The sequence below is a fragment of the Dasypus novemcinctus genome, chromosome 19 (genome assembly GCF_030445035.2).
Source record: "Dasypus novemcinctus isolate mDasNov1 chromosome 19, mDasNov1.1.hap2, whole genome shotgun sequence".
Classification (NCBI taxonomy): domain Eukaryota; kingdom Metazoa; phylum Chordata; class Mammalia; order Cingulata; family Dasypodidae; genus Dasypus; species Dasypus novemcinctus.
The window spans coordinates 30,339,168-30,352,485 of NC_080691.1; the positions used below are offsets into that span (position 1 = coordinate 30,339,168).

At 62.2% G+C, this 13,318-nt stretch overlaps 1 protein-coding gene across 2 annotated transcripts; it reads right to left on the reverse strand.

Moving 5' to 3' along the window:
• Positions 1-272: 272 nt before the first annotated feature.
• PXN (paxillin) lies at positions 273-12,388 on the reverse strand. 2 transcript variants are annotated; one of them, XM_071209821.1, is made up of 11 exons: positions 12,273-12,388; positions 11,832-12,058; positions 11,343-11,458; positions 10,765-10,901; positions 10,450-10,651; positions 9,646-9,781; positions 4,491-4,661; positions 4,221-4,394; positions 3,581-3,662; positions 3,294-3,442; positions 273-2,527 (listed from the first exon to the last, which is right to left on the reverse strand). In XM_071209821.1, the coding sequence occupies exons 2-11, from the start codon at positions 12,003-12,005 to the stop codon at positions 2,261-2,263; spliced, it is 1,608 nt and encodes a 535-aa protein (XP_071065922.1). In that variant the 5' UTR covers positions 12,006-12,058; positions 12,273-12,388; the 3' UTR covers positions 273-2,260. The 2 variants fall into 2 exon arrangements, with proteins under 2 accessions (XP_071065922.1, XP_071065921.1); XM_071209820.1 differs by lacking the exons at positions 9,646-9,781; positions 10,450-10,651; positions 10,765-10,901; ... (1 more) ...; positions 11,832-12,058; positions 12,273-12,388 and adding exons at positions 4,923-5,021; positions 5,610-5,903; positions 6,125-6,391; positions 7,401-8,514.
• Between the last annotated feature and the right edge of the window lie 930 nt (positions 12,389-13,318).

The window sequence follows — 13,318 nt, forward strand, 5'->3', positions numbered from 1 at the left end:
GCCCAGGCCTGGCACCGCAGGGCCCAAAAATGCTGCCCCCAGTCTTCTCTCACTCACTGCCCAGGAAGGACAAAGCTCACACGGCAGCCAGGTAGGACTCATGACCAGACACGCGAGGTGCCCGGGATCCCATCCCCAAGGGCTTTTGTCCCAAATAAGGAGATACCAATGTCTACCCACAGACTGCTCATCCTTGTGGGTCTGGGGAGGGTTTGCTCTCTCTCGGGACTAAGTTGCTATCTTAGAGCAGAAAGACAAGGCACAAGCACAGGTGAAAATAATGGCAAATTTTATTGGCATAAATCACAGGAGTTGACATGGAAAAAGCCAGGTGAGAAGTTTACAGGGAAAACAAAATCAGAAATCATCAAATAACCACCAGCCCAGAGGCTGGACCCCAGAACCCCCGTCCGTCTTGGGGAGGGTTCCCGGGCGGGTCACTGTAAACAGAGCAGTAAGGCCTATGGGTGCAAGTGGAGACAGCAGGCCTCTGGAGGGGCCCAGCCGACCGCCCAGCCCCACCACGGCGGGGGCCCTTCCCAGACCCCCGCGCAGCAGTTTCTGCTTTTAGGCTGGTGCAGTGTCTGGCTCGCCCTCATTCAGACCCCTTGGGGGCCGCCTCCTCCTCACCAGGACCCCCAGGGCTGCCTGCACCCAGTTCATCCCTGGGAAGAGAGCTCCCTGGGAAGAGAGCTCCCTGGGAAGAGAGCTCCCTGGGAAGAGAGCTCCCTGGGAAGAGAGCTCCCTGGGAAGAGAGCTCCGGGGGTTTCCCTTTGCTTCGGCCCAGGACCCTATCCCTCCGCCCCAAATCCCATCAGGCCTTCCCTTGCAACAACCTGGGCCCTTCTCCCCAGACCTCCTGAGTGGCCACCCCCTGTAAAAGCAGAAGAACCGGTACCCAGCCTCCAAGGAGAGCAGGGAATTTAGGATGGAATCAACATGCTCGATGGAATCAACAAGAACCTAAGAGATCTTGATGGTTTCTCGGTCAAAATCTGACACCAGCTTTCCTGAGAAGGCAGGAGAAAGAGCTCCAGGGAAGCGGTGAAGGGCTGAGAATGTTCAGTGGGCTTTCTTTGCTGCCAGACAGTTCAGAGGGGGACAGAAGGCCCTAATGGCTTACCTGGGCAGGAAACAGCACCCTCAAAGTACACTTCCCCGTCTCCTGCCCCCAGGAACAGGGCAGATGGGGTTCTGAATTCTAGGCCCAAAAGGGCAAAACACCCTGCGGCCAGGGTTAGCGAAGAGCTTGCTGACCTGGGCACTGAGGGAGGGATTTCAAAATACAGCAGTTTATAAAACAGTCCTGGTGAGTTGTGATGTGAAAGGAGAATCACAGAGTTGCTCCCAGTTCACCTGCTTGTGCGAAGAAAAAATAAAATACAAATTGCTTCCCCCACCCCAAGCCCTCGGTACAAAGCAAACGCCATACCAAAGCCACCGTCACCAAGAGGACGAGTGCAGGTGGCGAGGAGAATACAAAAGGAAACGTCTTTAAAAATCTCTTCAAAATCATTCTGTAAAGAGAAGTAAAAGCAACTCGGATGATAGGAATTCAAACCTCAGTGTAGAAATCTATCAAAGTCGGCACAGTGTCCAGGCGCAGGGTGACGCTCTCCACTCACGCCGCCCGGAGATGAAGTGGCTGTAAAACGTTATTGCTGGAGAGGCCTTTCTCAGTAGAACCAAGCAGTTAAAAAAGGGGCGGTCGGGGCGAGAGGTGGTGTGGGGCAGCCGCCCGGGCCCAGGGGACGGGAAGGGCAGCAGGAGGGCCCCTCGCACGGGTGGATTTATGCTGGCATCTTCTGGAGGGAGCCGGGTGGCCCCTATACTCTCAGAACAAGGATAATTAGGTGGGAGAGAAGGAAGGATAAAAAGAGACCTGGCGTGTGCCGGGAGCCGACCCTGCCTGCCCTCCCCCGGCTGCGCTCCGAAATGTGAACAAGAGATGGCTCCAGTGTGGGGTGCTGGCATGGCCAGGCTGGTTCTCGGGAACACAGGTGGGGTGGGGAGGACGACAGGAGGGCCGAGCCCAGCTTGCAGGGCTGCAGGAGGAGGCAGGAGGCCAGAGCGGCTCCGGCAGGGGTGAAGCTGAGCGGGCAGGACGCCCCTCGAGGTCCTCTTCCCACCCTGCACCGGCTGGGGACAGCGGTTCCAGTTTCGGTCGCACTTGCCCCTTCACCCCTGGGCGAGGTCTCTGGGTCACAGTGGCAGTTGGGGACTGGGCTGGGCAAGGGGACAGGTGACGGGATGAGGGCGCCTAGCAGAAGAGCTTGAGGAAGCAGTTCTGGCAGTAAGGCTTGTCGTTCTGCTCCTTGAAGGTGCCCTTGTTGAGCTGCTTGAGGCAGAAGGCACAGACAAAGTGCTCCGGGTGGAACTTCTTGGCCATGGCGGTGATGCAGCGGCCCGTGATGGGCTTCTGGCAGCCGGAGCACAGCGAGCCACGCCGCTCGTGGTAGTGCACCTCACAGTAGGGCTGCCCGTCGTGCTCAAAGAAGCTGCCGTTCACGAACGGCGTAAAGCATTCCTGCCAGACACAAGAGGGGGTGGGGCAGAGGTGAGGGGGCTCAGCCGGCTGCCCCTTCAGGCTGGGCCAGGGGGCCAGGGTGGCCCCCAGCGCAGTAGGCAAGAGGGGGTCATCACTGTCACACTCTCAGTGCCTCCCACTGGCTGAGCACCTCCTAAGGGCAACGCGCTGTATCAAACGTTCACGTAGTACTCCCCACAGAGGAGGCAATCGAGGCACCAAAACTGAGGGACTTGCCAAGGTCATCCAGCCTGGATCCGAGCCATGGGCTGAATCCCGTACGCTGCGCAGGGCAGCTGTAACCGTGTCCCAAGAAGCCCTGGCGCTGACTGCATCCTCGATCCCGCTTGGAGACTCACATGCACATTTGGGAAAGAGGCTCTGAGAAGTCCTACAATGAATGGTGCTTCCCAAACTTATTTAGTCAAAGGGTCCTTGTTGAATCCCTGAGAACCTCTTGTGGGCTCCCAGGACCCCCCGGAATGCAGTGTGGAATCCAATGCCCACTTCCCTTGAGGCCGCTAAGATGCCGCATCCCCTCACACGGTCCTCACGTGCTCAGAGTCCTGGGCTGGGGGATGCGCCCGCCCGGCCCATCTCAGCCGCGGTGAAAGCCCCGGCCCTCGGCCCATCGACTAAAGGGGCTGCGCCCTCTGCCTGCCCACCCTACTGAGAGCCCAAAGCGAGGCCTCGGGGCCGGGCCCGGATTGCATCGGGGAGGCCCCTCCTTCCCCGTCCATACCCGGAGGCGGCGCGGGCTCCTTACCCGGCACACAAAGCACTCGGGGTGCCACAGCGTGTTGAGGGCCGAGATGTAGTTCTCTAGGATTGCCCGGGCGCAGCCACCACACTTGGGCGCGAACATGTCGAAGTAATCCTTCCGGCAGTAGGCCTTGCCGTCTTTCTCGTGGAATCCTGGGGGGGCAGGGATTGGAGGAGCAGAGTTAGGGCCTCCGGAAGCGGGGCTGCCCCAACCCCAACCCAGTGAAATCACCCACCCACCCCCACTCCCGGCCCCTCCCAGGAGGCGGCGGCTAGTCCGCTGGTCAGTACCTTCGGGACCAAAGAAGGCTCCGCACTGGGCACAGAAGAAGTGCTCGGGGTGCCAGGTCCGGTCAAGGGCCGTCACCACTTTCTGTGAAAGGGGAGAATGGGGTCAAAGCCGAGCTGCTGGCCCTGCAGCCCACAGGAAAGGCCCTTCCCTGCCTCACCCCAACCCAAACAGCCAAGGAAGGTCTCTGCTAGTAAAGCCACTGAGAGCTAAGGTTACGGAGAGGTGTGACATGCCTGTCATCCTCACGGGGGGCCTACAGCCCAGGTTCACCGTGATCCCCATTTTATAATTGAAAAAGCTTAGGCTCAGAGAGGCCAGGCACTTCCCTAAAGTCACACAGCTGGCCAAGGAGGAGCCAGTATCCACTCTGGTTATCTGCTCAGGGCTCCAAACCCCGGGGAGTCTCTGCAGATGAGAACACGGGATGTAGCAGGGAAGAGGGGGTGGGGACGCCTGCTGTGCATCAGGATGGCCTCTGGCTCAGGCCAGGGTGGAACCCCAAGCCAGGCGTGTACCAGCGGCATGAGCCGAGGTGGGGCACGGGGCCTCAGGTGGCCCCACCTGACCCTCAGGGGGCAGCTGAGATGAGGGGAGCCTCTGTGGGTCCCTGGCCCGGTGCCCAGAGAAAGGAAAACTCACATCCAGGATGGGACCGTTACAGTAGTAGCAGCGCGGAGAGAAGAGGTTGTGATAGTCCTTTTCACAGTAGGGCTGCCCGTCCCGCTCAAAGAAGTTCCGGGATCCGATCTCCTCCTGGCAGTGGGTGCAGACGAAGTGCTCCGGGTGCCACGTCTTCCCCATCGCAGTCACGACCTGAAGCAGGAGACGGCACGTGGTTCCAGGCTGAGGCCCGCCACGGAGCACCCGAGAGGGGGGCAGAGGCCCCGGGCGCCACCCCGCCCTCCTCACCTGCCCGGCAATGGGCTTCTTGCAGGCCCCGCAGACCCCCTTGGCCACCGTGGCGACGCCCAGCTTGTTGAGGTCGGACTGCAGGCTCCCCAGCATGCTGTCGAGCTGGCTGCCAGGCTTCGGGGCTCCCCCGGGGGGAGAACTACTCCCCGCCCTTCCCTGGGCCATGAACTGTGGGGACAGGGGGGACCGGTCAGGGGCTCAGAACGTGGTGTCACAGCCGCGCACCGGGGCGTGTCCTTCCTGGACGTGAGACGTAGGAGGGAAGAGGCACAACCTCCTCGAGGCCTAGCAAGCCTAACGAGGCCATCCTGACGGTCGGGGCATGGCCGCAGGCCCTGCCGAGAGCCAGGCTCCTGGCACCTGCTGGCATGACCAAGCCCAGTCTAACACGACAAGCAGGAAACTAGGCCCCCAGCCCCTGGCACTGACCCCTCCCTCGTCTTGCCCTTGGCTGCTCTGCCTGCCGTTCGGGGACCAGCCGGCCGCCCAGCACAGCTCTCCATCCATTCTCTGTTCCAGGCCCTGGATCTTAGTAGGAAGAGAAAAGAGGAAAAGAAATTAAAAAAAAAAAAAAATCAAGGAAGAAAGATGAGACCTTGTCAGTGGATCAATTTGCAAAAGTGAATTTAGGATGAGAAAAGAAGAAAAAAAAAATTAGAGAAAAACAACCCAGAGAGAGGGGCCCAGGGAGTGAGGGAGAGGGAGAGGGAGGCGAGCCGACCGCAGGCATGGGATACAGTCAGGAGGGGAGAGCTGGGGCAGTGGGCAAAGAGGCCTCTCCAGGCCCGGGGCCGGGGGCTGGAAAGGCGCTGGTGAGGACGGGAGGAGACAGGTCTCTGGCTGGTTCTGGGACTGGCTTCCTCAGATGGGGGCCTGGCAGGAAGGGCCAGCAGCAGGGAGGCCCCCAGGGAAGAGGGCAGCTGGCTTTGGGGGAGAGGGGCGTGGGCATCAGGCGAGTGAGGGCCACGGTAAAGACAGGGCTGTAGGCTCTGGGCTGGGCTAGCAGATGAGGGGACAGAAGGGCGCCGGCGTGCCAGGTGTGCGCAGAGGCGGTGGGGGTGCTCGGGCACCAGGGAGGGGACCTTGGGCCAGCGCCGGGGCCCCAGGGAGGCCTGCCTGCAGTGGGGGGAAGAGCGGGTCCTCCTCATCAGTCTGGCAGCCCACGGACCTCCCAGCGTGGGTCGCCGGGGCGGGAGGGGCAAGGCCCTGCGCATCCTCATTGCAGGGCCCTTCCCTGGTGCTCTGGACCCCAGGAGAGCCACAGGGAGAGGCGGAGGGCCCCGGGGACGGGGGAGAAGAGCCGCTGCTGGCCGAGGCGTCTTTGTGAGGCTGGAGCAAAGGGACAGAGGAAGGAGCCAGAACAGGGATGGTTCTTCTCAGGGGGATGGGAGAGCCAGGAGGGAAGACAACCTGGGAAGAAAGAAGGGAGAGAGGAGGAAGGCAGTAGAAAACATCAGCTCAGCGGGCAGGGGGCAGAGAGGTGACAGCCCCTGGCCTTCCCACTCAGCTCTCACTCCGAGCGCAACACCGCCTCACAAGGGCTCAGAACACAAGCACCCCGACCTCCCGTCCAGCCAGCGCTGGGGCCAGGGAGGGCTGTGCAGGCCGAGCGCCGGCCAGCTCCTTGCTACCTTCTCTACCAGCTGCCCCCCAGCCCGCCGCCCGCGTGGCTGCACAGTGATGACGACGCCCTCCGTCAGCCAGTCCTCTGCCAGGGCCCCCGCGGCCTCCTCGGCCTCCGGCTGGATGCCCAGCCGGCCCTGCAGCTCCGCGATGAGCCGCTCCTGGGATGGGGTCCTGCTCAGGGTGGCGGGGTCCAGCCGGCGGCGAGGGGAGGGCTCCCGGGACATGGGGTGCGCGTGGCCCGTCTCCCGGCTCCTCCTGATGACAGAGCGAATCTGAGGGGGGTGGGGGGGAGCCGTCACGGTCTCACTCAGGGTGGGGGCGCAAGGCTGCTCAGGCCACACTCAGGTATCCCGGGGAAGGGGGGCAAAACACAAACGCCAGAAGAGCCAAGCAGTGGAGGAGGCGGGAGTGGGCGCAAGGTCCCAGGGACCGAAACCTCAAGGCAGACCACAGAGGCGCTCCACGCCCAGGGCCTCAGCTTCTCCATCCTTAAAATGGGGTTGTAAATCTACAACTTCACTAATTAAAAAAAAGGGGGGGAGGGTACAAGGAATACAAGTGTAAGCTCTAGAAGACCTAAGGTGCCTTCCTTCCTTTCTCTTTTTTTTTTTTTTTCCTTGATTTGCAACAGAAAATAATCTCTTCTCCCAGGAAAAATTTTAACTAGTTTTTGTTTTTACAATAAACCTCTTGTTTGTAGAGTTCTCTTGCTTGAGTGTTTTTGAAAGGGCAAAAAGTTTTGGCCAAGCAAGAAGCAAATAACAGTTTCATCACCCACTGAGGGGCCAGGCCCCAGTGTTCTAAGTACTTTCTAGTCATTATCTCAAGTTAATCCTCTGGACAACCTTAGGGGAGATATTGTCATTACCACCATTTTAAAGATAAGAAAACTGAGGCTGGTGGGGTTGCCCAAGGTCACAAACGCAGCCAGTGTTGGGGCGGGGGGTTGTTTCCAGGTCTATCTGATTCCAAAGCCCATGCTCTGAGCCATGTCCTGTACATCAGAAGCCGGAGGTAGCGCTTCTAAAGGAGGAAGCTTCAAACCAGCAAGGGGCAGTTGTTGCTAAGACAAATTCTGGAGTCCAGAGAGCTCTACTGGCCCCACAGAACCCACCGCCGAGTTGTGGTGGTCAGCGCTGCGGGCCACAGTGTCTGGATTTTCTGCCCAGGCAAACATGCACCGAGTGGGAGGCTGCATGCAGTTAGCAAGGGGTGCAGGGGCGGCACCACTCCCAGAGCCACCGAGGGCCACGCTGAGCAGCTGTGCAAGCTGGCGCCTGCCTGGCCAGAGGTGGAAATCCGCTCGGTGGCGCTGGCCGCGTCCGTGACCGTGAGGTGTGGAAGCTCCGTCTGCTCCTTCCCAGCCTCGGCAGCAGCTTCGGGGGTGCCCTCGGGGCTCCTTGGGGTCTCGGGTCCCTGGCTCGGCCTGATCAGGCTTCCGCTCTTGGGCATCTCGCCACTCAGCGGCTCCTTTTTGCTTGGCTCTTGCCTTGCCCCTTCCGCCCGCTGTCCACACTCCTTTGTTACCCCGCAGGTGTCTGGGAAGATGGCCTGTCGGTCCACAGCTACGAGAGCCGGCTCAGCTATTTCCGGGAAGGTGCGGGCAACCCCACGGGGAGTTTCAGGCCTGAACACCTCCGCAGCCCACGGCCGCTCCCACGTGGCAGCCACGGTCTGCTCTGGGCACAGAGGACTGGCCAGCAGCCCCTGGGGGATGCCACAATCAGCCTGGGTTAGAGTGGGGCAAGAGGGCGCCCTGGTCAGTGGACTCCTGAGGCCCCGTGCGTCTCTGGTGGCACCTTCCTTCCAGGCTCGAGCCTGGCTCTCTGCACCAAGTGGCCCCAGAGAGCCCTCTGCAGAGGAAGATCTCGAGGCGGGAGTGTCAGGCGTCACCCCGAGGCCAGCCAACTCGAGCCAGCTGGGGCGCACAGGAGCTAGGAGGCCCCTTCTGTTAGCCTTTCCTTCGATGCACAGGCCCTCCAGGGTGTGGCCTTGGCCTTCAGGGGAGGGCTTATCAGTGGACCGCAGGATTACAGAGGGTGTGGGAGGAGGAGAAGGAGGAAACATTTTGTGTGGGGATGGAGTGGAGCTCAGGGCCACCGCAGAAGAGCTGGTCTGGAGGAGGAGAAAGACAGAAGGGACAGGAGGAGGGAGGTGAGGGAGGAGGTTCACCCCCGGGGTGCTCTCTGCCTTAGGGCTCATGTCTGCAGCACCCTGGCCATGAAGCTGAAAAGCTTGGGGACTGACCCTGGAAAAACATCTAGACCTCAAAGGCCTCCCTGGGCTCCCCATCCCTGATCCCCATCAGACTTGGGCAGCAGAGAGCAGCCACTGAGCCAGGTCTGTGGGACCAGCCTTAGCCCATCTGAGTCAGTACGAGGGAGACAAGGCTAAGGAGGAGGTGGACAGATGAGGGGACAACACTGGGAGACAGGTGCCCAGGAAGGTCACCTCAGGGCACACATGGAGGGAGCTGAGCTGCGGGCAGCAACCCTCCCAGGACCTCGGCTGTGGCCCTCCCAGACACCCTCGCTTCCCTCCTTCACACGAGACTTTGCTCTAGGGCTTGGCAAGACCCCATGCACCTTCTCCTGGGCATCGGGACACTAGGTCTCAGAAAGTAACCACCTGAAAGGCGCGAGGGGCAAGGCTCCCTTGGGCCAACACTGGAACCCAGCTCGCTTCTGACCACGGCTGCTCAGAAGCACTGACGAGGAACTGAAAGCACAGCAGGCCTGGGCACCCCCTCGCACCCACCCCGTGAAAGCCCAGCTGACCAGAGGCCAGAAGGTCGCCCCCGGGACCAAAAGCACACGGACCGCCTGCTTCCCTTCTCAGATTCCCTAAGTCATGCCCCAGAGGTCTCCGACAGACCCACGTGGAAGGCTGAAGTCAGCAACTGTTGGCGAGTTCTGTCGATATCTGTCCCCACTGAGGTGCTGCTGGCAGGCTCTGCATCCTTTAAATAAAACATCGCGGGCCTGGCAGGGCTGGGGAGCCCGCGAGCGGGGGGAAGGGGTGCCTCACGCAGGACCGGCCCTGCCGGACGGGCTTCCCACAAACAGAGCTCGTGGGAACTCCGAGGCCCGGCTGCCAGGCCGTGGAGGGCGAGCGGGAAGAGCGCAGGAAGGCTGGCGAGGGGGCCTGTGGATTCAGGAGGTCAGAGGCAGGAAGAAAAGGGATGTGCTGAGGCCAGCCGGGGTGGAGACGGGGCTCCAGGGCAGATGACCGCCCAGGCACGGGATCCTGAGTCCCACGTGCTCGAGCAGAGCGCGCCTCCCCCTGCAAGGGCAGCCAGCAACACAGGGCCCTTTGTCCGAGCTCCTGGTCCAGTTGGCCTGGTGGCTGGGAGCGCCCGTGTTGGAAGGAACGGCCTTGCCGAGCGCGCCTCTGCCTTCGCGGGCTGCCGGGGCAGCTTGGTCCCTGTGCAGCCTGGCCCCCCCTTCGCCATAGCCCAGCAGGGCCGGGGGAGGAGAAGCATGGGGGAGGAGGGAAGGGCAGGGAAGCTCGAGGGGCCACGGGGCACCTTAAAGTCCGAGAGCGAGGCCATCAGTTCGTCCAGCTCCCGCGTGGCAGAGGAGGCCGAGATGCGCGTCTGCTGCTGGCTGGAGGTGACCCGCTGGGGGCTGCCCACCTCGCCCTGGTTCACGGTGATGGCCGGGCTGTGGGGCAGGCGTGGTCAGCAGGGACCTGGGACCCACCCCACGCTCCCCCAGACAGATCCTCCCCCAAGGGCAGCTCTGACATCGTGGTCCCCCCCAGCTCCCCACCTCTCAGGAGACCTGTCTCTGGGAGGGGCACTCAACCAGGGGGCAGAGAGGCCTCTAAAATGATAGAGGCCCCTGGTCCCCCAGCTCCAGGTAAAGCTGGCCTGTCAAACAAGCCTGAGCACCCAGCGTGTGTGTGTATGCATCCTCCACAACCCAGGAGGCGCATGTGACAGCCGACACATAAGAAAATACCAGCTAACGTTTACCAAGCACTTCCACCGTGTTCTACGTACCAGAGATCATCCCAAGTGCTTCACATACATTATTTGCTTTCAGCCCTCATAGCAACGCTATTCTTGAGGTGGGCAGCCTTAACCCCATTAGCCCAGGTCTCCCCAGCCCATTTTACAGATGAGGAAACTTAGACCTGAGATCTGATGCTTAGTAAGTGGCAGAGCCAAGATCTGAACCCTGTGTGTGCTCCGGAGCCTGCGCTCTCAGCCCCTCCTGCTCGAGGGTTGCTCCGGGGAAGTGGGGTGGGGCTGCGGGACTCGCCGCTAGGCCCCATGGCACAGGGCCTGCACGAGGGTGCTGGGGTGCGGCGGGCAGGGGACACTCACACAGGGCTGGGCACGGAGCTCTCCAGCTCGTCCAGGAGGCTCTCCACGCTGGGCCGCACGTCCTCCAGGCCGCGGCCCCCGTTCCGCTTGGGCTTCTCTTTTGCCGTGGGCCCGGCTTTGCCCCCCAGGGAGCTGTTATTCTCCGGGACACCGTAGTGGGGGCTCAGGGCCCCAGGCCGTGGGGGGCTGGAGTTGGCCTCATCTTGGAGAGAGGAGAGAGAAGGGCTGCCTAGCCCCTGGGCCCTCTGGAGACCCCGGGAGTGGCAGCTGGGTCCCGAGGGTGGGCCAGGCCCCGGGCCCAGGCGCCGGTCATACCTGCAGGGAAGCCGGGGGGGCTCTGCTGCACGGCGTTCAGCTCCAGCAGCAGGCGATCGAGTTCGGAAAGGTTGCTGCCCAGGGACGAGGTCATCACGGCGGGGGAGGGCTCAGCCGACTTCTGCTTGTTGGGAAAGCTTTGGGAGGCAAGGGAGGAGGACAGTGAGGGGTGTCCCCGAAGTCTCAGGAAAAACGAGGCAGAGAAGTAAGGGTGCCCCGCGGCAAGAGGGCCGGGTGGAGGAGGGATGTGGTAAGAAGCAGGCGGGGGAAGGAAGTATTGCCTCAGTTCCTCAACTACGCGGAGGGGCTGTGGTCTCCCAGCCCATCTGCCGCCAGGGGACGGCAGCAACGAGGTGGACCAGCCAGGTGGGGGGCCTCGGGGGCCTCTTCAGTGGCAACCCCCTCCCAAGGATGCTTGAGGCAGAAGCCCCGAGGGCCAGCGGCCGTGCTGGTCCCTGGCCACCTGCCCTGGCCTTGGTACCACGCGTGGGAGGCCTCGGCTATCTCCAGCCCCGGCCAGGCCCCCGGGGTTTGCGCGGCAGGGGGGGAAGGCACCTGGCGAGGGGCCGGGGCAGTACCTGTAGACGTGCTCCTCCTCGCTCGTGCGGGGACACGTCGAGCCAACGCCGTCCTGGGGGAAGGACGCGCTGGAAGCTTTGGCACCGGAACTGTACACAGGTGACGGGGATGGAGGCTGCGGGACACAGAACACTCAGAAGCCTGGTAGGGCGAAAGCCTTGCCCCAGGGGAGGAAAGGGACTGGGGGCCGGGAAGAGTCCCAGTCACCCCCAGGAGGCCTCTGCTCACTGCCAGTCTCACCAGGGAATTTCCACGTTCTGGCAGGGAGACCAGTGATTAATATGTGGTTCACTGCCACCGCCCCCCCGCCCCACCCACGTGACAGGTGGGAAGAACAGCGTCAGGTTGGGGACAGCTGGACACTTCCTGGCCCCTCTCCCGCCCCTCCCCTAGTTCCACCTCTCCTCTGGCTCCCCATACCCCTGCCAGGGATGCTCCTTTATCCCCCAAAGACTCTGGGGGCTCCCCAGCCCCTGTTCCCTTCCTACCTGCTGGTGGACGAATCGGGGGCCGCCGGGTTGCCACTGGTCTAAGGGGTCAAGAATGGTGCCATTGAGGGCCTCGCTCGACGGGGGTGGGGGGACAGGGGGTGGCACCGCAATCTCCTGGTATGTATGGTTTCCAGTTGGGTACGAGTAGGGGGTTTCCTCCGACAAGAACATGGGCCGTTTGGAGATGTGGGAGGTGGTGGACTCCAAGTCCGCCAGCAGGGCGTCTGCAAAGAGAAGGGAGAAAGAGAGTAAGGATCAGGCTCCTGGGAACTCTAAAATGGCAGTGCCCTCCCTGCCCACACCCTAAGAGTTAAGGACTTCTGAGCACCTGCCCCACCCATGGGAGAAATGACCAGCCTCAGGACAGGAAGATCCCAGCCCAGACCAGCCCGACTAGGAAGCAGCTCCCAAGGCTGACCTCCTCCTGCCCTGACTCACGCCTGGAAGTGCTCTGGAGGCTCCTGGGGCTGCCCCTTGGGGCTCTCCCACCTCTGGGAGTCAGGCACCTGGCGCTGCGTTCCCAACAGGGCCGTGCGGCTGGCTGGCTGCGAGCGAGTGAGGCCTGCCTGGCACTCGGCGCTCCAGCTCCGCAGGGCGGGAGGGGCCCCACGTCACGGGGAGGGGCCCGGGCACTGCCAGCGCTGAGGCTTTCTCAGCTCCCAGACGGAGGGGGACACGTGGGCCGGTACCTGTCCCCTGACCATGTGGAAGCAGAACCCCCTGGCTCCGAGCTCTTCCTGAGAGTCCTGGTGATGGGGTGAGGTGTGTGGGGAGGTGGGGGCTAGAATGGGGCTGGTGCTGGGGTCCCTACCCCCCTCGGTGGAGCTGGGGGGGGGCAGGACTGCTCTGTCGGCGGTTTCTGCTGAAGCCTGGCAAGCAGCCCAGCCCCGAGGCTTCAGGGTCCCGCTCTTCAGCTTTTAAGAGCAGCAACAAGGGAGCTGAATTGGCCCTCGAGTGCAGGCTCCCATTACCCTGGCACCAGGCAGCCAGCAGGGGCCCTGGATCTCCCCAGTCTCCAGACAAGAAGGTACGGCCCAAGGGGCAAGGGTAGGAACGGCTGCTGTGCCCCAACCTCACCCCCGCCCCCACTCCTGCTTCCTGGGACCCCCCCCACGGCCGCACCCCCGAGAGCTGGGCCCCGGGGGCCACGCCCTCATTCCTGCCCAGCTCCCCCGGCTTGCTCACTCATGAGATCCACTGTCTGGCAGAACATGGAACCACGGCCTCAGGGACACTCATCAGGCCAGCCCCGGCTGTGAGTAACTGCCCTTTCCCTGGAATTCTGATCCTCCCTTTGCAGGTGAGGACATGGGCTCTGAGAGGTGAAGGGACTTGCCCCAGATAACAGAGCCAGCGAGTGGTGGGACTGATGGACTCCTCAGAGGCCTCTGACTCCACAGACAGCCTGCTAAGAGGCTGCCTGGGTCACAGGAGGATGCCATATCTAAAAGGTACAAGTCCATGAATGTAAGGGTCCAAGCCCT